Source organism: Podarcis cretensis, assembly GCF_951804945.1.
Source record: "Podarcis cretensis genome assembly, chromosome: 8".
NCBI lineage: Eukaryota > Metazoa > Chordata > Lepidosauria > Squamata > Lacertidae > Podarcis > Podarcis cretensis.
This window is the reverse complement of record NC_137177.1, coordinates 50,843,890-50,868,622: the sequence shown is the minus strand read 5'-3', so window position 1 is coordinate 50,868,622 and position 24,733 is coordinate 50,843,890. Positions and strand designations below refer to the sequence as shown.

General features: G+C 44.6%; 2 protein-coding genes and 1 long non-coding RNA gene across 7 annotated transcripts in view; 2 read left to right on the top strand and 1 right to left on the bottom strand.

Moving 5' to 3' along the window:
- The window catches only part of CDH1 (cadherin 1), a 37,697-nt gene extending 25,954 nt beyond the window's left edge, over positions 1 to 11,743 (top strand). The window contains exons 12-16 of the mRNA XM_079988159.1: positions 4,999 to 5,220; positions 6,301 to 6,522; positions 7,535 to 7,665; positions 8,952 to 9,095; positions 9,780 to 11,743. Coding sequence (XP_079844285.1) covers positions 4,999 to 5,220; positions 6,301 to 6,522; positions 7,535 to 7,665; positions 8,952 to 9,095; positions 9,780 to 9,992 — 932 coding nt within the window. The 3' untranslated portion in view covers positions 9,993 to 11,743. The remainder of the gene's footprint in view (positions 1 to 4,998; positions 5,221 to 6,300; positions 6,523 to 7,534; positions 7,666 to 8,951; positions 9,096 to 9,779) is intronic.
- Positions 11,744 to 11,845: 102 nt separating this feature from the next.
- On the bottom strand, positions 11,846 to 13,730 carry LOC307222724. Of its 2 annotated transcripts, none has more exons than XR_013841860.1 (3): positions 13,637 to 13,730; positions 12,762 to 12,854; positions 11,846 to 12,046 (listed from the first exon to the last, which is right to left on the bottom strand). It is a non-coding gene; the product is annotated as an uncharacterized lncRNA (long non-coding RNA). The 2 variants fall into 2 exon arrangements; XR_013841861.1 differs by lacking the exon at positions 13,637 to 13,730 and adding an exon at positions 13,496 to 13,636.
- A 52-nt stretch (positions 13,731 to 13,782) lies between these two features.
- The window catches only part of TANGO6 (transport and golgi organization 6 homolog), a 45,162-nt gene continuing 34,211 nt past the window's right edge, over positions 13,783 to 24,733 (top strand). For all 4 annotated transcript variants that reach the window (XM_079988157.1, XM_079988156.1, XM_079988155.1 and 1 more), the window contains exons 1-7: positions 13,783 to 13,907; positions 15,443 to 16,098; positions 17,906 to 18,022; positions 18,129 to 18,279; positions 19,834 to 19,973; positions 21,061 to 21,226; positions 21,996 to 22,078. In XM_079988157.1, coding sequence (XP_079844283.1) covers positions 13,832 to 13,907; positions 15,443 to 16,098; positions 17,906 to 18,022; positions 18,129 to 18,279; positions 19,834 to 19,973; positions 21,061 to 21,226; positions 21,996 to 22,078 — 1,389 coding nt within the window. In that variant the 5' untranslated portion in view covers positions 13,783 to 13,831. The remainder of the gene's footprint in view (positions 13,908 to 15,442; positions 16,099 to 17,905; positions 18,023 to 18,128; positions 18,280 to 19,833; positions 19,974 to 21,060; positions 21,227 to 21,995; positions 22,079 to 24,733) is intronic.

Sequence of the window (24,733 nt, the reverse complement as noted above, 5' to 3'; positions counted from 1 at the left end):
GTCCATATTAAGCTTTTTAACTTCCCTGGCTTCCATTGGTGACACCCACCTGGGGGTTTTACTTTCCAGCAGATCTTTATATCTAATCCAAACATTATACAATGCTTTCCTTACAGTATGGTTTTTAAAACTTTTATACACCTTTACCTTGTCATACCATAAGTATGCATGCCAACCAAAGTTATTGTCATACCCTTCCAAGTCCAAAATGTCAGTGTTCTCAAGAAGTAGCCAGTGTTTCAACCAGCAGAAAGCTGCCGATTCATAATAAAGTCTTAAGTCCGGCAGGGCAAACCCGCCTCTATCCTTTGCATCAGTTAAGATCTTAAATTTAATTCTGGGCTTTTTGCCCTGCCAGACAAATTTTGATATATCTTTCTGCCACTTCTTGAAACAGTCCATCTTGTCCAAAATCTGCAACGTCTGAAATAAAAACAGCATTCTAGGCAATACATTCATCTTAATAGTAGCAATTCGGCCTAACAAGGAAAGTTTCAACCTTGACCATATTTCCAGATCCTTCTTTACCTCTGCCCAACTTTTTTCATAATTATCCTTAAATAGGTTCACATTCTTGGATGTTAAGTTTAACCCCAGGTATTTTACCCTTTTTGTTATTTCCAGGCCTGTTTCATTCTGAAAACTCTCTCTTTCTTCCATTGTTAAATTTTTTTCCAACACTTTCGTTTTTTGTTTGTTCAATTTAAAACCTGCTACTCGACCAAATATTTCAATTAGTTCTAATACTCTTTTAGTACTAGTGTCTGGCTGTTGCAGGGTCAATACTAGATCATCTGCAAATGCTCTTAACTTGTAATGTCTAACTCCGACCTGAACTCCTTTAACCAACTGGTCCTTTCTAATCATGTTTAACAAAACCTCCAGGACTGATATAAAAAGCAAAGGGGATATTGGGCATCCCTGCCGTGTACCTTTTTCTATGGGTATTTCTTCTGTTACCACATTGTTTACAATTAACTTGGCCTTTTGTTGGGAATATATCGCACCTATACCGTTTTCAAAACCTTGACCTACCCCCATCCCTTGGAGATTCTTTTTCATAAAAGTCCAACAGATATTGTCAAAGGCTTTCTCCGCGTCTACAAAAATCAAAACTGCTTTCCTGTTAATGTCAACATCTAACAACTCCAAAATGTCTATAATGTTCCTCACATTGTCTGACATATATCTCCCTGGGAGAAAGCCTGTTTGGTCCTTATGAATCTCATCTATCAACACTCTTTTCAGTCTTTTTGCCAAAATGTCTGCAAAAATTTTATAATCCACATTGAGTAAAGATATAGGGCGGTAGTTTCTAACCTGGTTCTTCTCAGTTTCTGTCTTCGGTATAAGTGAGATGAAAGCCTCTTTCCACGATTCAGGTGCCTTTTTCCCCTTCAGAATTTCATTGCAAACTTCCTTCAGTGGTTGTATCAAGCATTCTTTCAGCATTTTGTAGTATTTGGCCGTCAGGCCGTCTGGTCCTCTATTTCTTGTTCTGTTATTTCCTCATTTAGAGTCCTTTTACTTTGTTCTGGAATTTTTGGTAAGCCGTATTTTCTGATGAATTCTTCTATTTCTTGTTCATTAATTGGCCCTTGTGCATACAGTTTCTTAAAAAAGCTTTGAAAGCAATTGTTTATCTCATTAGGTTTGTGGATAATTTTTCCATCCATTTCTAGACTGGTTACAGTGTTCATTTTCTGCCTTTTTTTCAATTGCCATGACAGAAGTTTCCCACATTTATCCGCTGATTCAAAAGTTCTTTGTCTCATTTGCTTTATCTTCCATTCTATTTGTTGGTTCATGAGCTCCATGTACTGCATCTGATAAAACTTTATTTCTCTCAGAATCTCATGAGACTTTGGTTTGGACCTCAATTTCTTCTCTCCTTCTTTTATTTTTTCTAGGATTTTTTCCTTCCTCTCATTTTGTTGCTTCCTCTTTATAGAGTTCTGTTGAATTAGGAAACCTCGCATCACGGCTTTGCTTGCGTCCCAAATTATTCTTTTCTCCACATCTGTTTTCCTGTTAATCTCGAAATAATCTTTTAATGTTTTAAGGGCCTTCTTGTGGATCTCTTCATCCTTAAATAGGGTGTCATTCATTCTCCATCTAAAGGATCCAGTTGTTGTTAGTTTCATCTCCATCTTCACCGCATTATGGTCGGAGCAAGTTTTTGGGCATATTTCTACTTTTTTTGTTCTTGACGCCAGACTGCTAGAAATCCAAATTTGGTCTATTCTTGTCCATGTCATTTTTGCCTCAGAGAAGAAAGTTCCCTCTCTCTCTAGAGGATTCCTTGTTCTCCAAATATCAATCAAGTCCATAGTTTCAGTCATTTCAAAAAAGATCTTTGGTAGTCTCCCTTCTTTTGAGATCACTTGTCTCTGTGCTTTATCCATGTTTGTTGAGACAACTCCATTCATATCCCCCATCATTACGATTTTATAGTCTATGAAATCAACTAGTGTCTCATGCAACTTCTTAAAGAATTCGGCCTTCCCCTCATTTGGGGCATATACTCCAACAATCAAAATTTTTTCTCCTTGAATTTGTATTTCAATTGCCAGGTATCTTCCTTGTTCATCTTTGAATATCAATTTTGGAGCCCATTTTTCCTTTGCATAAATCACCACACCTCTTTTCTTCACTTTGTCTGATGAGATAAATTCTTGACCAAGTCTCTTATTTGTCAATAATTTCCTGTGTATCCTGGCAATATGGGTTTCTTGCAAACATATTATGTCTAGTTGTTCTCTCTTCAAAATGTGAAAAACTTGTCGTCTTTTCCGAGGAAGGTTCAAGCCATTACAGTTCCAACTAAGAAGTTGCAGAGACATTTTGTGTTTAAGTAGCTGTTCCTCCAACTGCTCCAAGCTTCTGTTCTTCCTCCGATGGTGGTGGTAAAAGTCCAAATGATAGATTTGCTATATCAGGTGGTTCTTTCTCCTCTGCAGTTCCTTTCTGCAAATCCTCCAGGTATCTCTCCAGAAATTGTTCTTTGTCCTGAATTGTTTTTATTTTGATCTTTCTTCCTTTAAAGTTAAAGGATAGTCCTTGTGGGAACTCCCATCTGAATGGTATGGTGTTTTTCTTCAGCAGGTCTGCTAGGCTTTTATAGTATGTTCTCACCTCTAAAATATATTTGGGAATGTCCCTAAAAATCTGTATTTGACAGTTTTGGATCACCAGTGCCTTTTGATAATGCAAGTTCAGTATTTTATCTCTTTCTTCTTTTGATCTCAGTGTAATTAGACAATCCCTTGGTTTCTTGTCCTGCCTCCTGCCCAGCCGAAAGGCTGTTGTTATCTCAAATTCATCATCTTCCGCCCATTCCTCTTGCCAAAAAGCTGCAAAGTTCTCTGTAAGGAATTCCACAAGGTTTTCCCCTTCCCCTTCAGGAACCAGTCTAAGTTTTAAATTCTTCTCTTTCCTCTGAAGTTCCAGTAAGGAGAGGGCTGCATCATGCTCATTCACTTTTTTAATAATAGGCCCAAACTTTTCCCTTGTCTCCTCAGCCGTAGTTTTTGCACTTTCTGCAATCTTTCGTGTTTCAGAGCTCTCCTGGATTAATCTATTTATAGAATCTGTGTTAGACTTTACACTGGCTGTATTAACATCTAGTCTTGTTGTCAATTCTGTTAATTTTTTGGAGTTCTCTGTCGATAGCTTTGTCAATGCTTCCAGAGATTGATTTATTTTAAGGAGTGCCTGTGTCATAGGATCCATAGAAGCTGCTGTTTTTTCCTGTGCAGCTGGTGCAGTTCCTGATATGGAGCCCCTTTTCTTGTGGGATTGTTTTGCTTTAAGCCTTGTTACTATCTCTTCTGTAGGGCCACTCATATCCTCAAGGTCGTTTTCACAAAGTTAGTTTCCAAGTGGAAAATCCCACTGTTACTTCTCCTAATGCAACAGTTTCACTTAAGACCCTCTAGAGGGAGCATTCAATTGTATCCAAATGGCAAGGAAAAAACAAAGAAGCAGGAAAGTATAACAGTAGCCAGTAATTTCCAAAGTCCAAACCACAAAGTCTCTGTCTTCTATGTAGCCAAAATGCAACAGGGTAAATCTAAGGTCCAGTAACTTTGTTATGAACAAGCCCCCACTTTAAAGAGTTTGACAGTTCATATCCCGGTGTCTTATTTGGGCAGCCCGTCCTGGGGGGGTTCGACAGTGGAAGATCTTATTTTCCCGTTAATTTTCCGGCAGGTTAACAATGTCCCAATCCCTTCCCCCCTTCTCCTGCCTGTCGGGGGGAAGATTTAGTCCGATGTCAGTTTGACAGCTTAAAAAAAAAGAAAAGTTCCCTTCAAATGCAGCTTGATTTTTCGTTGCTTTGTTTCTGCTGCAGCTCCGGGGAGGCAGACTTCCTTAATTTATGCCTTCCCCGTTTTCAGCCAAATTTCTTTTTAGTGTCCCATCAATTTCCAATCTTACTCACGGGTGTTGTAGTCAATTTCCAGTTACAGGAAGGAATCGGCGCTCTCCGTTCATGGCGACGCGGCTTCACTCCGCTAGCTGGGTGACGACTCTCAGCACCGCGCTTACCCCGATGCCGCTCAGAAGCCTTTAAAAAGGCTCCTTCACAGTGCCGGGGGGCGCAAAAGGTGCCCACCGAATCTCCTTTGTTCACAGGCTCCGCGCCTGTGATTTTAGGGGTCCCCCGCTTGCCGTAGCGGGTAAGACCCGAACTAGCGAAGCAGTCCTGCCTCGGAGCTCGAGGCTCGGACCGCCATTAAACGCTGGCGCCGACCGGAAGTCTCCTTCAGTTTCTTATTTCTTCACGGTTGCACCATTTTGTGTTTGTTTAAAAATCTACACACACACACACACAAACAATTTCTTCTGGTATATTTTTGTTGCAATTTCCCCTTAACTGAAATTTTGTAATCAGCTTTCCCTAATATTTGTAGCTTCTTTGCAAACAAAAAGTCCTATTATACTGCATTTTTGCACATTATTTTTACTAACTTAAATATGTTTGCTTCTCTTTAGGGATGCCTTTGCTCACAGGCACAGGAACTCTTCTCCTGTACCTGGAGGATGTGAATGACAATGGGCCAGTGCCAGACCCACGATCCTTTGACATCTGCAACCGGAACCCTGAACGCAAGGAATTGAGCATTGTGGACAAGGATCTTCCTCCAAACACTCAACCCTTCAAAGCAATGCTGCTCTTGGGCTCAAGCGCCAACTGGACGGTCGAAGTAAACGGAGGTAAGCTAGTGGGAGGGGTGGTGTCTGCACTCTGCGGACCAGTATGCATGTGTGGTGGGAAATTGCTTGACTGCCTAGCCTTGAGCTGTCCAGGGACATCTTGTTCTGCTCTACCTAAGAGGCCTCATTCACGAACAGCAGCTGAGGTGGCAAAGCTGTGCCACCGCTTGTGCTACTTTAGACTGCAGAACAGGATTTGTGTGACTTTCCCATGCATAGAAAACTAGTAAGGCAAGTAGAAGGCTTTAGTAGAATCCTCCTTCTTGGTACAGTGGTTCCGTGAGGCTCTTCGTATAGCGGTTTTTTCGTCTTGCGAAGCAAGTCCATTAACAGCTTAGCGGATTAGCGCTATTAGCGGTTTAGCGGCTTTTAGCGGATCAGCTGCTAAGCGGCTTATCAGAGGATCAGCTGATAAGCGGGGAAAGGGGGGAAAACCCGCAGGAACTCGCAAGACATTTCGTCTTGCAAAGCAAGCCCATAGGGAAATTCGTTTTGCGAAGCGCCTCCAAAACGGAAAACCCTTTCGTCTAGCGGGTTTTCCGTCTTGCGAGGCGTTCGTCTTGCGGGGCACCACTGTATCTAGTTTTCTATATGTATCTAGTATTCTTTGTTTTTATCTTTAAGCCACCTTGAGTGCCATCAGGAGAAAAGGCAGTGCATAAATAAATAAATAAATAAATAAATATTATAATAATACATGCAGGGAAACTATAATATCAGGAAGGAGGTTTCTAATCAAGCCTTCTACCTGACTTACTAATTATCCTGTCCCCTCTACTTCCTGCATGGAAAAGTATGCCATGGGGTGAGTGGGGTTTCGAAAGCGGTACTGTCCAAATTTCAAGTTTCCCACCTCAGCTGCAACTCTGTGAGAATGAGACAAAAATTAGACAATGTGCATTTGTCAAATCTGCACGTGTGTTAACCAGATAATCTACTGCTGTCCCTTTCCAGAATCATTTTAATATTCGAGTTGGTTCATGATTAAGATAGAAAAAGGCTGAGCAGAGTCTGTTTTCCTTGCTTTGCAAAGCCCTAACCCTGAGCCTGCTTTTTCTCTCTTCTTATGTTACCTCATAGATAAACTGGTCCTCGAATTGACCAAGCAGCTGGAGCCAGGTGAATACAGCATTGCCCTTGAGCTACAGGATGCCGGGGAAGTGTCCCAGACAACAACAGTCAAAGCCCAAGTGTGTGACTGTGAGGGGGCAGCCAAGAATTGCGAGAAGAGGGCATATATCGCAGGCGGGATGGGTATTCCAGCCATTCTGGGCATCCTTGGTGGCATCCTTGGCTTCCTGAGTGAGTATTTCCTGCAAGGTCTCATTGTGCCCTTGAAGGTGCAGGGAGACGGGAAAGTGATCCAGCCCCCTTCTCATGTATTCTGTCCATTTTATGCCTGACACCAACACACCTCTCTTTATATATTTGTTAAGCTGAGACTTCTTCAGTTCTATAAAGCAACTGACAAATTTAGTAAATAATAATAGATGGATTCTGCAACTTCAGTAGACCATGCACACAGATGCAGTTGCAGAGATAAATTTGTTTTGTCTCTGACACTTGTGCGGAATGGCACTGGCAGTGGCAGGGAGGAGAAATGCAAGGCATTGAAGCTGATCGGTGGAAGTTATCCTGGGTCCTCTTCTCCCCAGCAACTCAGATTTCGCCAGACATTCCTGCCTGTCCATTTTCCAAAGCAATACGAAAAACCAGTATGATCATTTTGTAGAAATAAATAAATGGTGAATGCTGGTTCTAGTAAGACTAACTTTGCACTAGTAGTATCTAGAGCCCTAGCTAAATGCAATGGATGAAGAAAAGCAATACCTAGAAATCTGGTTCCAAAATGTGATAAGAAGATAGATGTTTTAATATCAAGAGCTTCCAGTGGAAAATGATAGAGCTGGCCAGTGTGAAGTGCTGAGGAGTGGGAGAGAAGAGGACCTAAAGGACACGCTCCTTTGCCAGCTATTGAAACTTTGGGGTGTGTTTGAGGTATCTGCAGATAACACTTCCTCCTGTGCATCCATTAATTTAAACAAGTCTACCTTGAGTAAAACCATACTTCTGTCCTGCAGAGCTGATCTGCTTGCAAGCTGCCGAAAGGGGCAGATAAATGGCTTGCAGCTGTGGGTGGGCACTGCTGTAGGAAAAGGTATGCCTGAAGCTGAGACAAATACACCTGTCTGCCCGTTCTGTAGTTGTGGAAGTGCAGAATAGATCCCGCTCTGTTTTAGAGCTCCCTGAATCAGCCGAGCAGACAGACCAGGCTGGCATTCACAGTTGCTTCTCCAACTTTATTTTCTTCCAGTCCTCCTGCTCCTGCTGCTGCTGTTTGTGAGGAGGAGGAAGGCAGTGAAGGAGCCTTTGCTTCCACCAGAGGATGACACACGAGACAACGTCTACTATTATGATGAAGAGGGTGGTGGAGAGGAGGATCAGGTGAGCTGCTGAGTCTTAGCCCAAGAGGGATGGGGCTACTTCTGTGGGTTGCCCACAAAAGCCATTACTGCCCTGCTTTGCAAGTCGTCATGCCACCTCTTTCCTCCCCTGCACATTTTTGTTCTTTTGTGAACGTCACATCTTGCCACCTGACTGGTAGAGTAAGATAATCCTGAGGTCACATTGCAAGCTGGCCACATCTCTTGAGCCTTTGCTTAGATCAGGGATAGGAAACTTTTTTCAGTCTGAGGACCACATTCCCTTCTGGAAGTCACATGCCAGTGAAGGATGGAGCAAGAAATAAAAGTGGGTGGAGCAATGGGTGGGGCTCTTCTATACAGTAGGCCATAAGTCCAAGTGGCTTCACACAAACACACACATGTGCGCATACACACTCTCCCCCTCTGTTCATCCAGACATATGGTAAAGTAAAGGTAAAGGTACCCCTGCCCGTACGGGCCAGTCTTGACAGACTCTGGGGTTGTGCGCCCATCTCACTTAAGAGGCCAGGGGCCAGCGCTGTCCGGAGACACTTCCGGGTCACGTGGCCAGCGTGACATCGCTGCTCTGGCGAGCCAGAGCCGCACACGGAAACGCCGTTTACCTTCCCGCTGGTAAGCGGTCCCTATTTAACTACTTGCACCCGGAGGTGCTTTCGAACTGCTAGGTTGGCAGGCGCTGGGACCGAGCAGCGGGAGCGCACCCCGCCGCAGGGATTCGAACCGCCGACCTTTCGATCGGCAAGTCCTAGGCGCTGAGGCTTTAACCCACAGCGCCACCTGCGTCCCTTAGACATATGGTACATTATCATAAAACAAAGAAGGGCACATTCCCGCCAGGCTAAAACACTCTAGAAGGTTGCAAAGCACAAAGCAGGGCTAGCAAGAGGTATGTCCTGGGGTGGGGTGGGGGGAGCACAGGAGGGCCCACATTCAGCCCCAGGCCTGAGGTTCCCCATGCCTGGCTTAGATCAAGCAGTTCCCAGAAATTTACTTCATAATTTACTTTGGCCTGACCAGCCATATATTAAAAAAAATAAAAATGTAAGATTAAGAAATGTATTGATGTCCCAAGGGAGTAAACAGCATGTGTTTATATACATTCATTTCTACACTGGAAGATGCATTCTGCCCATCTCTCACCATCCTCCTGATCCTTGTTAGCTAAATATGTTATGTCCTGCAAAAGGCCTTAAGCGATGAGTGGAAATGGTAGCATCTTATACCCCGGATCATCTTACTTACCTTTGCATCTATTTTCTGAATGTGTCTCTCTACCCTTCCTAGGACTATGACATGAGCCAGCTGCACCGTGGCCTGGATTCCCGCCCTGAAATCACCCGCAATGATGTTGTTCCGACTCTTATGCCGGCTCCGCAATACCGCCCACGGCCTGCCAACCCTGATGAGATTGGCAATTTCATTGACGAGGTGAGTGAAACTGGCAACTGAGCCACACAAGAGAGTCCCATAACATTTGCTGTCACTATTAGCAATATGTTTGGATATTCCTCATAAATTGATGATGATGATACACTTCTGCAGTGGTACTGAAGTGTAAAGGGTTTAGCTTTGATTGACCAATAAACTGAAATTTGGGCATCTGATAGACAAAATTGGATTTTGTTATTGATGAGTTTAAGTCTGTTTAGGAAAGAAAAAGGAATTCTTTTATAGAACATTTCTCAAGTCACTACAATTCTTTTTGGAACAACTTGATCACTGTATCCATTTGCATGACTGATAATCCAATGAAGATCTGTCCCAATTAATGACAAATCTTCAGTTTTGGTTATATGTAAGTTATATTTTCCAGTCATATTTTGATTTATGTTTTCATTTTTGTATTACTCTGAAAAAATGCGATAAAAATGTGGTGGTGGTGGGAGGAAGAGCATGCTTAATAGCAGGCAAGAAAATTACCCCGTATCTGCCCAGTGGCTGGTCATACAGTGTTCTCCAAAGTCATGTCTCTAGATGTGGCCTTGGGGTCAGAGGTCATGATTTTCTCCAGAGAGCTGGTATTTCATTGCTCTAAAGCAGAGGGCCACTATTGCCACAATCAACTTGCTCTAATGTGGAACAAACTGAACACATCTTCCTTTCTTCCTACAGAACTTGAAGGCAGCAGATACAGACCCCACGGCACCCCCATACGACTCTCTGCTTGTGTTTGACTATGAGGGCAGTGGCTCTGAAGCAGCCTCCCTCAGTTCTCTGAATTCCTCCAATGGTGACAGAGACCAAGATTATGACTATCTGAATGACTGGGGCAACCGTTTCAAGAAGCTGGCTGACATGTATGGAGGGGGCGAGGAAGAAGACTAGATGTCACTGGGATTAAGTAGGGTTTAGCTCTGTGTGGAAAGACAGAAATGGAATCGACTTATCGTCAACTTTTCCCAGCAGCTGACCATTGGTCCAATTTGCTGCTCTTTCTTGCAAGTTGCCAAAATGCTGCATAAAACTTGCCTTACTCCCAATATTAGCCCCTCTTGGGGTGCATTCAGATGACCACATTTTCTTCATGATTCCACCCTTGTTCACCAAAGATTATGATTCCCATATAGGCAAGAGCATACATTATATGGAAACTTCAAGGATGTTTTTTTATCACTATCAGAGCCTCTGAGGCAATTTGCAAAACATACTTGATTTATTAATACAGTAATAATAGAATACTGTTTTCTAATGCATAGGCTAAGGTTTAAGGAATATTTTAGGGATGACTTAGCAGTTTTGTGAAATGCAGCTCAAGTTATGTGGTCTGAAATTGTTAACTCTTTGGGAACCCTTAGTACTAATGCACTTTAGGTGTTTCTAGCACTGTCATTCCAAAGCACTAACCAAAGATTTATTCCCAGGGCTGCTGAGTGTATCCAGCAGTTCTGTACAAGTGTAACACAAATGTGAAATTTGGAACTCGGGGAAGAACCTTCAGCCTCTGAATCTTGGCTTTTTTTCAGAGGGCAATTGGCTGCAAAGATGGATAGTGTCTGATTAACATAGTGGAAGCTGAGGCAGGTTTTCTAGCATATGGAGAATGAAGCAGGCTTTTGGTGCAAATCTTTTTGCCTTTTCCTAAAAAAAGCAGGAACAGAATATGCTGTAGAGCAGAGGGGTGGGGAATCTCTGGTCTGTGGGCCAAACTTGGCCTGCCAGGGATTTGAATTTTTCCTGCAAGGTTGGAATCTGGCCCATGGATCAGAAAGCTTCCCTACCCCCATAATACAGGGTTTATCTGTAGATATGTGTGGCGCACACTGCATAATTCATTTTTCCTTGGCACAGGATTTTTGTAGTTTATAGGAGTGCTGTTTTTAGTGCACAGTTAAAACAGCTGTGATTATTCCAAATGCTTACAGTGTAATCCTATATGTGTCAATTCTTAGATAATCCCCTTTGAGTTGACTTACTCCCAGGCAAATGTGTGTAGGATTGCAGTCCTAGACAGTAGCAAGATTTAAGAGAGAGCAGATGACAAGAAATCCCAGAGGAGGAAGACCAATATTTAGGGGTCCCTGATTCAACTGATACCAAGTGCCTTTGCCCTGCAGCCTTAGTACTGACCTCCTGACCATTATCTTGGTGACCTTTTGGACCTCTCATAATATTGCAGACATATGCTCATGCTATCTCTAACCATGTTTAAAACCTAGTTTCAGTCCTTTATGCCATGGATTGTATCTTTTCGTGTACTGTTGTTCATATATGTCCCTTTCTGTGTGTGTAAAATGCAGTTGAATAAGGTGCACATTTTCTTTTTATGCATTTCTCAGCCAAGAAATCCATTTTTAATTTTAGGTGGACATTCTGGTGAAGGTGCCAGTTTTTTTTCCTACCAAGTGTTTTTCAGAGTTAACTGCTTTATATGATTACTGTACAATTGATAGGGTGGTTGTTGTTTTTTAAAGTGGCTTACTCTGGTTTTAGGTCTGTATATTTAGCTTACCTTTTTGAATATGTAATGCTTAGAAGACAGGTGGAGGGGAACATGCCTTAAAAGCCATTATTTATACCTTTATTTTATGTGATTCCTTTTTAATAAGATTTTAATAAAAACGTATTTTTTAAAAATGGTCTTTTTGTTTGTTGCTGGATTTCTCTACATAATTTTCTCACACTGGTCAACCTCTTAAACTTGCAATATTTTCCTGACTCAGAATAAATGTATTAGAATGTATCAGCCATATTCCTTATTTATTTAAAGGATTTATGAGCTGCCCTTCAGTAGTTTCCAGGACTCCTTACAAAAACAAGATCAGAAAACTTTAAAATAATAATAATAACACTGTTGGATCAGACCAGAGACCCTCTAGTTCCGGTATTGTGGTAGGTGAACTGTGTACTGGGATTTGTAGTCAAAGGCATAACAAGGATTCCTGAGGAACATAAAAAGAGTGACGTTAGCTTTAATTTCAGTTCTGAGTGAGTTCCTGAAATAAAAAAAGCTGCAGCATTTGTCTCCAGTGTTTTGGATCTCTTACAATATAACACTAGTCCAGCATCCTATTCTCACATTGGATGACTAGATGCAGCAGCACTTTCCCCACTTCCTATGCCCAACAGTGGAAGAAGAACATAGCCAGTGTTGTTAGTAGACACTGAGAGCCTTAACCTTCGTGAATTTGTTTAACTCTTCTTTTAAAGCCATCCAGTTTGGTGGCCATTACTACATCTGGTAGGAACAAATCCCATAGTTTAACTACATGTTGTGTTCAGTACTTCTGGTCCATCCTCAATATTCCATTTCACTGGCTAGCCCCCGTGTCTAGTATTCTGACTGGGATAAAACTTTTTTTAATCCACTTTCTCCATAGCAAGCATAATTCTACACACCTTTATAATAAGAATGTGTCCTTTTCTTCTAAACTAGAAAGCCCCGATATAGTATAACAATAAGAAGATTGGTGCTGAAAGGATAATAGTAGTGGCACCAGGCAAGTCTCCTTGGGAATGGAATATAACAGGTGGCCTCCCCCATGGGAGAAGGTTGCTCTGTCAGTTCCTGCAAAGTACTAAACTATAACTTATTTGAGTATCCCTTGCTCAGTCTTCCTATTGTGCCCAAAATAATAAATGCAAGAGAGGACCTACCTGTTCTAAGTCAAGGCTGAGTTTAAAGTGTGTGTAATTTGCAAGAGGCTTGTGCTGGAAACAGTCATTCCAAGCTGAGGATTGGTTTGCTAGCTAAAATAAATAAATGAACCTGTTACATGTTATATGCTGAGCCCATGCCAAGGGGATGTAGGACTATTTGTGGATTTTAAATATTGTGAAATTAAGGAGTAAAGATGCAGGAGAGCCAGAAAGTCCCTAGTTCAAATCTTTCCCCTTTGCCATGAACTCAGCAGAGGTGGAACAGCAAATGTTGCTGCTCCGGGTTAAGGTGCTTAACACCCAAGGTTGGCCAAGTTATTTTGGCACCTCAGAAGGAGAAGCCCTTAAATCTGAAATATATTAATAATCCACCTAATAAAAGTGCAGGTCCCACTCAGCCTCTGCCTTCCTGTTTGTAATAGGGTACTGGATGGGGAGAGGATAATACTGGCCTACCCTGAAGGGTTGGTGTAAGGGCTATAACTAGGTAATGCATGTGAATCACTTTGAACACTTCAGAATACTGTACTGTACAAAGTTTAGGTGCGTGCACGCTGAAGGCGAAGAAGAACGTGAAAGACGCTGAACAAATACATCTACACCATACATTTAAACCACACGACGTCTTCCAAAGAATCTGGTGAACTATCCACTTACAGAGCTACAACTCACAGCATCTTTACAACTCCCATGATTCTTTGGGGGAAGCCACAATACGGTGCGGATGTTACCTGAGCCTGTTCAGCGCCTGCCAGAGATACCCGGGACTCACTTCCTTTGAAATAAAAAACGGCACTGGTGCAGATCCCAAACCCAGAAGCAAGTAAGAGAGCCCTTGAAGTCCAGAGGAGACGCACCCTCATCTATCGTACCTTCCCATAATGGCAGCCTGCTTCAGGGCGAAGACCTTCCCAAGAAGGCCGCTCCTTATACTACTCGCTCGCGTACCTCCAGACCTTCCCAAGATGGCGAAATGTGGCGTCCGACCTTCCTAAAATGACAGCACTGTCTCGGCTTATCCGACCTTCCTAAGATGGCGGCCAGAAGCGCGGCGTGAAGCAGCCGCGATGGCCGGGAGCGAGGCTGTGCTGAGACGGGTGATTGAGGCGCTGGAGCTGCTACTGGGGACAGCCAAAGCTGCCGGTGAGAAGAGGGTGGGGGCCTTGGAGGCAAGGGCTCCTGCACCTTTGCGGTTCAAGGGAGGCTGCAGGCGGCCTGGTCGTTCCCGCAGCTGAACGGCCTCATTGAAAGCCCGTCTCTCCGGGGAATGCCCTCCGGCCAATTTTAGGGGGTGGTGTGCCGCGTATGGCTATTTTATTTTATTTATTTTTATACCTTTGTATCCCAAGAGCTCAAAGTGATATACTGTACATAGTTATCACCCGCCCTCCCCCGCCCCTTGCTGGAAACCCGCTGCCAAAAGGTACTGGTCGCGATGGGCTCAGTGTAAGGTAGATTCTTCCTTGTTTAAATCAGCCCTTCATCCAGAACCATGAGGACTGGAAGCTTGCTTCGTTTTTAGGGGAGCGGCCACAGTAGTAGCTGCTTAGTAGCAGAGCACATGTGTCATGTGCAGAAGGTGTCCCAGGTTTGATCCCTGACAACATCTGCAGGTAGGGTGGAGAAAGACAGCCCACTTGAATCCCTGGAGAGTTATTCTGCCAGTCAGAACAACTAGGAAGGGCTTGTCACAACTTAAAAGAATAACAAAATGTCAGAGTAGAGGCAATACTGGGCTAGCTGAACTAATGGTCTTACTCTGGCACCTTCCTACAGGAATCCATGAAATGGTAAAAAGTGGGGCGGTCCAAAAAGCGGCGGGGTGTATGTGTGGACATTTCTGAATGGCCCAGCTGCTTCAGAAGCCAGAGCAAGACAACTCAAGGTTCTCAGAAAAACAAAGGCTGCAGTCCTAGCCTCACTTAGAACATGCCCCATGTCCTTTGACTTACTTCTGAGTAGACATGGTTAAGATTATGCTGTAACCCAGAAGGGAGAGAAGAAACTTTGGGATGGGAAAAATATAAGAGTTCTGTTGGATCTGATCAGAAATGCAGGAACAAGCAGGGCTTGCAGACAAAAGCTCATTCCTGCTCCCCAGCAACTGTTGTGATGGGTGACCCTAATTTCATCTGTGAAGCATCGGAGGCTGCAGAGCAGCTTCCTATTTTATTGACTCTGTTGTAAGTCTTCCATTCTGCTTCCAGAAGCAAATGGTGGCCTGCATGCTTTGTCTTTTCACTACTTCCTGTCTTGTCCTGGCAACAACCCTGCAACGTAGGCCAGGCATTATTCAGCTGATTTAAGAAAGGAACGAACACTTTGATAGGCTCTTTAATCTGGCAAAGAGTCCGAATATACCTATATAATAAGATGCAGCTCCAAACCAAATGTGTTCAGCAACATTATTGTCTGACATTAAAAAAAACATTCCAACAAAATCAGAAATAAAATTGGAGTATTTCTGGCACAAAGAGCAGCATGCTCCTTTAAAACTTCTCATCAAATAGAGCAAAATATCTCATTGTTGTGGACTTATTAGAGATCCCTAGTCTGCATACAGAACCATAATTTCTAGTGTTTCTTGGGGGAGAGGGTTGTATTTCAAACTCGTTTTAGAGTGTGGTGTAGATATATTTGCGGCATGTGATCAACTGTCTGTCTGTCTTTCTTTCCAGGCACAGATTCAGGCCCTCTGCAGTCAACGAAGCATGTCGATTTGCTGGAATCGTTGCGCTTTAATGTATCCATTTTGGAAGAGAAGTTTGCCCAGGACCCGCAATGGGATGAACTGCAGAGGTTGAGAACTGAGGTCTCTAAGCAGGCTCAGTGCCTGGCGTCCTGCCCGGATGTGCCTTGGAATTTTACTTGCCATGTCTTGCTCCTTTTGCTGTGTCTCAAGCAGTGCATGGTTCTCTTAGCAACAACTTACTGTCCACCTCAGCCAAACCCCAAGACAGCTGAAGCTGCACCTCCTCTGAGTCCTGACACCCTCAGCATTGCCCAGGAGAAAACTGTGCAGGTGGCCTTACAGTTTGTTGTGACCTTGGGCATTTGCCCGTATCTCTTGCCTGGCGTTGGGCTTCCCCTGAGAAGCAGGACAGAATTCAGTGCCCTGGTTCAAGAAGTGGCTTCACCCAGATGCATTTCCAGTGCCACACGCCGGCTTTTTGTAACCTGCACTCTCCTAATGGAGGTTGCTGATCACACGTCCCTGAGCAGACTCATTCTCACACGTCACTTGGGGGATCTCCTGGCAGGGCTGTGCCAGCTCGGATTCTGTCCAGCAAGAAGGAAGGATGAAGAAGAAGCCAAGCCCTCAGAGGAGCAGATGGTGAGTTGTCAGCTTGGATTCAGGGCTGGGAACCTTCTGTGGCCTTCTGCTGCTGTTGGACTCCAACTTCCGTCAGCCCCTGGTGTGATGGGAAATGCGTGTAGTTCAGTCTTCCCCGTCCTGGTGTCCTCTAGATGTTGTGGGACTCCATCAGCCCTCCCTGGCATGACCAGTAGTCAGAGATGATGAGAGTTGGAATCCAGCAATGTTTGGAGGGCCACAGGTTGCACATCTGTGGCATAAAGAGTATATTTTGTTTAGCACCAGTTACCAACTCCGAATAGTCAGGATGGGCATCTCAACATTTTTATAGAGCGTCACTTATATATGATGAAAAGTGTTTTTGATAACTTTCCAAATTTTGATAACTTTCCTAATCTGCCGTCTCCTTAGAAAATTTAAGAGAGAGTGTCTTACATTGTTGGAGAAATTTAAAAGGGGTTCCTGGATTGGAGGTGTTCCTCCCAGAAACCCAAAACCCAAAAGAAAAGGATGCAGGCCTTTATTGAAATACAAATAGGAACAGCCTTTAAAAATAAGGAGGCTGTGAAAAACCACATCCAAAGCAATGTTTTTATACGCTTCCAGATTATACACATAATTTCTATTCACCAATCAAAGGATCACAGCAGTCTTAATAGTCACCATTCTGAACCAATCAAAATAATTTGGCTCTTCAGATCAGCCCTCATTATAATATCATGTGATTATATATAACCATTTTTCAGTGTCTTTCTTTACTGAGACTTTGACTGATTGTCCTATTCATTCAGTGTCTCCCAATATGCTGTTTGATCCGTCTATAAAACAATTCAAGATTAATCACAATTTCCATGCCTAGCTGATTCTCTTTTCATGCATACAGTGGCCACCATAGATTCTAACAGTGTATTCTTTTCAGTGTTCTGTAATAGACATTCGCTACATGCAGTACGTAAAGGCAGCTAGTTCTGTACTGTAAAAGCAGGCAAGCACAGGCCTTTTCAGTTTAGCTAGGCCATAGGCTCAAAAGAAAACGGAATCATCAAAATGATACAGTATGAAATTATTATTTTTTTTCATCCTCATGATCCCACTGGAACCTTCTGTGCAACTCAAACATTGGACTGGTACAAGTGATGGTGTCTGGGTTTGAGGGATGCAACCTATGAAGCAGTAGCGGTTCAGCAAACACTCAGTCATTTGCAGCAGCATGGGACATTGGAATGACATCATGTAACACTTTGCTCAGGTTGGACGTGGGCCTGGTAAGACTATGTGCAAACTTGTCCACATCAACAAGGGCTCTCTCTGCACTGAGATAATGTTGACACAACAGAACATTGCGAATGACAACATCAGGTTTGTGTCAAACAGACCACAAGGTGCAAATAAGATTGCATCAGTGCAATAACCCTCTTCATGTACCCAAGGCACCCACCTGCTAGCCTGAGAGCCAAACTAGATGCTACTCACGGAGTACGAATAGTCTGTTGATTGGTTTTAAGTTACCTGAAGGGCTGTTTTTGAGAGAAAAGTAGCTAAATATGGTGATTTGGTGTAAAACTGGAGAAAGGAAGAGGGTTAAGCAGGCCTCCCACATCTCTTAACTCAGACTGCTGTCCTTTTGCAGCTGCCTTTCAGAAAAGAACAAAGAATAGCAAGCTGTGGGGAGGTTGATCTTATGTCTTCTGTGCAGTGTCTGCTTAGGAATGCAGACCTTTGTGGAAGATTTCAGCACATTGCCGACCACCCAGTAGAGGGAGTCAAAGCCATACTGTACAATTAATTTTACTGCTGCTGCTGTTTTATGCAAACTTTTTTTTAGGGCCTTACAGAAGAGGAGCGAAGCAGCTGCAGGAAGGCATTGCAAGGCCTTTTGAACAGAGTTTACCAGCCGCTGGTGGTTCGAGAACTGCTGCTGCTGCAAGGTGGACCCAAACAGGTACTGCAGGTGGACTGGACCCTGCTTCCTGGGGAGTCTAAGTGTGCTCACTGGTGTGGCTCTGCAACCCATTACTTGTCCTCTTCTTCCCTCTTGACCATTCCAGGGCTCTGGTTCCAGTGGACGCAGCAGTGAGCATGGTCTGGCACCAGCCCCAGCCTGGCTCCGGCGTCTCTGTGGGCAGCTGCTCTCTGAGAGGCTGATAAGACCGGGTGGTGTTCAGGCTGTGGTCCATGGCATCCTGGAGGGAGCAGGAGGTGAGTGAGATGATAACATAAGAAAAGCCATGAGTAAGCATGGAGAACGGGGCACAGTAGAACTGTATAAGATTATGCCTAGCATGGGAGAAGATGGATGGAAAATAGGTTTTACTTCCCCTCCCATAGTACTAGAACCCAGTGAAGCTGAATGCTGGGGAAATTCCTGTGGCATGGTGATGGCCACCAACTTGGATGGTTTTAAAAGAGAATTAGACAAATTAATGGAGATTAAGGCTATCAGTGGTCACTAGCCATGATGGCTTTGTTCCAGCTCCACAGTTGGAGGCAGTGGGCCTCTGAATGCCGGTTGCTGGGAATTGCAAGTGAGGAGAGTTGCCATGGCACTCGGGTCCTGCTTGTGGGCTTCCCACCGAGGCATCTGGTTGGACACTGTGAGAACAGGATGCGGAAGAGATGGGTGCCCTTTGTTTGTGGACTGAAGGTGCATGTAGTCCAGCCTTCTTCCCAGGGGGGCCTGTTAGAGGCCCTCAGGAAGCTCACCAGCAGGGATAGGAAAGCAACAGATGTCCCCGTTTTTTAACAGTGAGCAATCGGAGGTAGACTGTCTCTGAGCCTGGAGGTTTCCTATTGGCATCCTGTCCTCCATGAACTTGTCTGATCTCCTTTGAATGCCATTTTAGCCAGTGGCCCCTATATCCTGCAACAGTAAATTGCCACAAATCCCGCTAATTCTGTTAACCAGTGTGAGAAAGCATATTGAGACCTGGGAGTTCTGTGACTTTTTTCTTCAAAGGTTATTTAAGTGTGTTTGAGGAATTTTGCCTCTCACTGCTTCAGTTCAGTTGGTTTTGGATCACAAGAGGCATAAAATACACTCTTTCAAATAGATCATTCTTGGTTATTGCAGGTGTATGCTGATTTTTAATGATTTGCAGAATTCTCCATCAGCTTTTCTGCCTGACAGAGGTCTGTGAAACTTGAAAGCTTGCAGACTCATAGATCTACCAAAGTTAGTCCAATAAAAGCTGTCATTTTAATGGCTTTGTGCCAGCTGCTTATTGGGGAACATTTGGGATCACCTCATTTCCTCTTTACAAACTTAGCGTGTCAAAATGGACTGGAGCACTCCCCCACCCCAGATTTTAGTTGTTGTTATTTTAGCTTTGTTTACTAGATAAGAAATAAAATATGATATGGTAAACGAGTTCACTCTCTAGGGCATTAGAAAATTTGCTAATGCAAAATGAAAATTATCTTTTCAAATTATCCTTATTTGCATGGGAAAACTTACCAGAATTTTTTCCTGAAAACCCCTACTTTGCACGCAAAAGGTCCCAGGTTCAACCCCCAGTTAGGGCTGGGAAAGAGGCCCTGTCTGAAACCTCAGAGAGCTCCTGCTGGTCAATTGCAACAGTAGTGGCTAGATGGACCAATGGTGTGACTTTTTATAAGGTACCTTCCTATATACAGGCACCCTAGGGATTAGAGCAGGTCATCAGAATGTATTGCAATTCAGAATGAGCATCAACTGGAGTGTTCATAGTATCCTAGAACCTAACAAAGAGTCTATCTTGCCTTTGTGCCTTCCAGCTGGGGCTACAGGTGGCAGCAGTGCCGAAACAGCAGCAGCAGCTGACTGGCGGAAGTGTGACGCTGTGGCCAGGATCCTCTCCACTTGTCCTCAGCAGTCTCTGTCCCTGGAGGATTATTGCCAACAGGTGTGCCCACAGGTATGTCCTTCCTCCACCTTCCTCTCCATTATTCTATCTATATTCTGTGGTGGTCTGTAGTGCAGGGCCTTCCAATTGGGGCATCATTCCTGCAGGGACTGGTGGTGGCATCCATCTGTCTTGAGAGACAATAAAATGCACCTCTGGGGTGAACTCAAACAGCTGGAGAATCACATTGCCCGCTGTGGCTGCAGAGACAGGTAACTCCTGCGTTGTTTTTGCTGCATTTGCAGCACTGAAGTGACCTCTCCAGAGTGTAAGCCTGGGCAGTGTGTATGGAGGTCCTGGGCTGCCCAGATGACAAGGACACCCTCCCCCCACTTGGCCTTGCCAACGTGATCCAAAGGAAACCAGAGCGATCTATTTGTCACCTACTTGACTGCAGGAGTTGCTGGAAGGAGGTGTATAAGATGCCATCCAACTGCCATAGGGACTCCAGTGGATTTGTGTAGGGTTTACTCCTTAGCCTTTTCTTCTCCCAGAGATGTACCACAAGGCAGTGGGTGTGGATTTTTCCTCGGGGTTTACCCCTGAAACCTTTCTCATGAATGAGTATATCCACAATGCAGTGGAGGTTTAGGATCAGAGTTTTACTTCTCCTAGATGGGCTACCTTCCCAGGTTGATGAGCTCCACCTGCCCTTCATTTCCCTCTACAGCATGTGCAGTAACTGTGGTGGTAACAATGGTAATAGCAATAGTAGTAGTAACATACTACATTTACTACATTTATTACCAAGCCTACACCAGTAGGTCACAGGGCAGGTTACAACAGTGTAAAATTCAGAATTAAAAACAGTTAAAACAGAGGACAGTCACAGGAATAGGGCAAGTCCTGAAAACACACATCTCAGCTGTCAAAGGCCAGGCTGAAGAGACCTAATATGAAACTCTCATTGTTTATAGGCCTATTACTAAAAAAGGGCATACTTGCATTTGCTTTTTATTGGCCTATTAACATTGAGAAGCACACGCACGGTTTTAGAAACACTGTTTAATGAAGGATCAGCGGCCGAGGAATAAACAGCACTGGAAATGCAGCCCCCAGCAGTGGCTAAAGAGCAGTCTGTGTGCCGTTTCTCTCCCAGGTTCTGCAGCTGTTCCTCATTCAGGATAAGCTGACAGCCCATCAGTTCCAGCAAGTTGCCACCACGACTGTCCTCTCCATGGCAAGACAACACCCCCAGCAAGCCGAGAAGCACCTGCTGCGTCCCATACTGGAGCCCCTCCTGCGCTGCTCAGATGATGTGACAGGTAACCGCTTCCTTCTTCTCGACCACCTGGACCAGACTAAGGAATCTGGCGGCCCCTGTGAGAGGGGCAGGTTGCCTTCTTTGTACCTGTCCTGCATCATCGGTTCAGGCTGTGAAAATTGTTTCTTATTTTGTTCAATGACTTCATTACTTGGAATCATTTGCTCTGTGATTCTTGGATATCTCATTACCTCAGCGACAGAAGCCTGGCGGGCTCTCTCCTAGCAGCCCGTTACAAACTGGGCAGAGCTCCAAGTAACTCATTCTGTACTTTATGGACCATTCTGTTTAATTCAATTGCCATTATTGTGTTGCATTAAATGGAGCAGTCCATAAAAGCGTGATGCATTGAGCACCCTACCATGATTACAGGGGGTGGGTTGCCCTTTTAGGGCTGCAGTGACCTCTCCAGGGGGAGAATTGTGAAAGTGGTCATGGTGAGATCTGCCTTTCAAAAGACTTTTATTTATTTTTATTTATTGACTTTATATATTGCCCTGTACCCGGGGGTCCCATCAGCTATTCTGTACTATTTTTTTGTTTTTTAAAATCCTCCGTCATTAATGAACCTTTTGGCATTATTATAGTGAGCGATCCATGGGAGCAGTCAGTCTGAAAAAAACTTAATAAAATAAATAAATAAACAAATAACTGATATATTTGAAGGCTCCCACCCCACAAAAATGCTTTTGAGTTGGACACAGCCTGCAGTGTCAGCCTCCTCTGTTTTGATGGGTTTTGATGATCTTATTATTCTCTGTTTTGTTCAGAAGTACCGCTGAAAGAGCTGCTGGCAGGGACTGTGTTGGTGAAAGAGGAGGAGCTCAGTGAGTGTGTGGAAAATGTGCTTAAGGTACATCATTTAACCTCACTTCCTGTATGCCTTGCTAAAACTGAATATTGCAAGCAGGGAAAGCGACCCTTTCAAGAAGTTCTCTTTTCAATTGGAACACCAGAACAGATGGTTCTTCAGCTTCCCAACCCTTCCCTGGGGAAACAAAATTTGTGTCTGAGCAGTTTAAAGAACTTAGCTGGGTGCCCCCAGTGAGAGTCAACTGATGGGTCATATGCCGCAATGCCCCTGCGACCTCCTTCCAAAAGCAATGCATGGACTCCTTCACAGAGGTGGTCCAGCTGCCTGTTGCCTCCCTCAGGAAGCAAAGCCTCCCTTGGATGCTGCTGCAAGTTCAGTGCTTGCACAAGAAGCTGAGCTGAGTAGAAAACTTGCATCCTTGCTGTGTCCTTCCTTGCTCTGCCTCTGATGTGGGACTATATATAAAGGCAGCTGATTCATTGGCATCCCAGTCAGGTGCTTCAAACACCTTGTAGCAGCCTTTGCCAACCTGGAGCCCACCAGATGGTTTGGACTGCAGCTGTGTTGGCTGGGGCTGATAGGAGTTGTAGTCCAGGCCATCTGGAGGACATCAGGGCAGGGAAGGCTGAATGGCACTAATGACGCTCAAGGAGTAACAGGAGGTGCTTGAACCCAGTGGCTAAAGTCCTGGAGACAAAGGAAAAGAAGCATCAGCTGCAGCTGGAGACCTTGAAGGAGCAGATTATCTTCCTTGAGCTGCTCTTTTGAGTATTTCCAAAACCGATGTGATTATGTTAGCTTCCTAGCTGTTGAGAGCACCCACACCTCCAAGTCCTGAACACTGATGGTGACCTGCTGCCCCATAGCAATCTTGCTTCCCTTCTTCCCCATATCTCATCTTCCATCTCCTAGGACTTGCTCCATGCTGTGCCCTGTACAGATTGGTCTGCCAGATGCAGGCCTCTTGTTTCACCTGTGCTTTTTACCTGGTCAGTTTATAAGTGCATTTACTTTAGAACTGGTGGCAATTAACTTCAGTTATGCTTCCTCATCACAGTTTCCATGCTTAGGATCACAGTGTAGTGTGCGTGCGTGCGTGTGCATTCAGCTTTGCCCTTCATGCTCTGCTCGGCTAGGAGTAATTCCCCTTCTCATATGGTGGTGCTAGCCCAGCACTTTGGAAATACAATCTTTTGCTCGTTTTTCCAATTCATTGCCAAGCAATATAATAACTGGCAAGCCTGCATCAAAATCTGCAATTTCTGCATGGGACAATCAGCAGTCTAAAGTAGATGGATAGGGATCTGACCGAGTGGCTTGCCAAGCAAGCAGAAATCACTGGAACGAATAGCGGCTGTACTGCCTTGTGGCTCTGCACACTCCGGCCTGGGCAGGGGAAATCAGCAGAGATCGCTGGGGGAAGGTAACTGGAGCCCCTTTGCCTTCTCAGTGTCCAGTGGGTCCAGTGCCTGTCTGCCTGTCTTTTAAAGCCTATGTTGCAGCCGATGCTGCAGGATGAGGGTCTCCCCACCAAGCTCCTGATTTCCAGCTCTTGAAGAGGGGCTTAGAAACCCCTCAGTCTTGATGAAACGGATAGATGCAGTCAGTGGTAGACCTTGGTGGCCTCTTGCCTTCACTTGGACATCATTGCTGAGGCTCCCCAAAAGCTCAGTGCCCAGTGCGACTGAACCAGTTGCGTTCCCCTAGATCCGCCTTGGATGAAGTTTGTCCTTTTTGAGAGGAACAGCATGGCCTTTCAGCTGTATCCAGGTTAGCCGGTTGTGGACACAACAGGTAAAGCAATCTTTCTCTTTCTCTGGAGGTCAGCTTGCTTTGCCTTGGTCAGATTCCAACATTTTGGGCAGCACAATCCCATGCGTCAGGCAGCCAAGCCACAAGCCAGCAGCACTGAGATCTTTGGCAGACACCTTGGCAGTCTGAGCTCTTAAATACTGTGATTGCTCGACAGCGTCTTGGGCAGTAATGATCTGTTATAATGATCCGGCAGGCAGGAACGGGTCCCAGAGGCCGCACGGTGGCCGCTGTTCCTTCTGAAAATGCCTGGGAGCACAGGGTGGGTCCATTGCTAATGGCAGAGTGCTAGAGCCCTGACAGAGGGGAGATTAAGATGGCAGATTGGAGCTTCAAGGTGTTTCTGGGGCTTTGCCTCCCAAGTGTCATCTGATGCCAGAGTGGGAAACTCATCTCAGGACTTTAGCAGGAAAGCAGCGAGTACAAATAATGCTCATTGAGGATGAGTGGCTCCATGGGGGATTAGCTCAGGCGGAAATAATAGGCCATATTTTACAAAGGAAATCTCTTTCTCACAGAGGTGCTTTTGTGTGTGCACGTGTGTGTGTGTGTGTGATGGGACCAGGGATACCATGAAGGTCTAAGACAATGTGACTAACCAGTAGCCCTCTAGATGTTGTAGGACTCCCAGTTCCCAGCAGCCAGCATGGCTAGTGGTTGGGGTGATGGCAGCCACTGATGTTCCCAGCCTTTCCTTCAGGCCATGGTAGTTCTATAAAGAGTCTTAGAGCAGTCTGACACCTTTACCCAAGACTGTCACAAATACAGTCGTACCTTGGATCCCGAACGCCCTGGAACTCAAATGTTTTGGCTCCTGAACGCCGCAAACCTGGAAGTGATTGTTCTGGTTTACGAACATTTTTTGGGAACCTGAATGTCCAA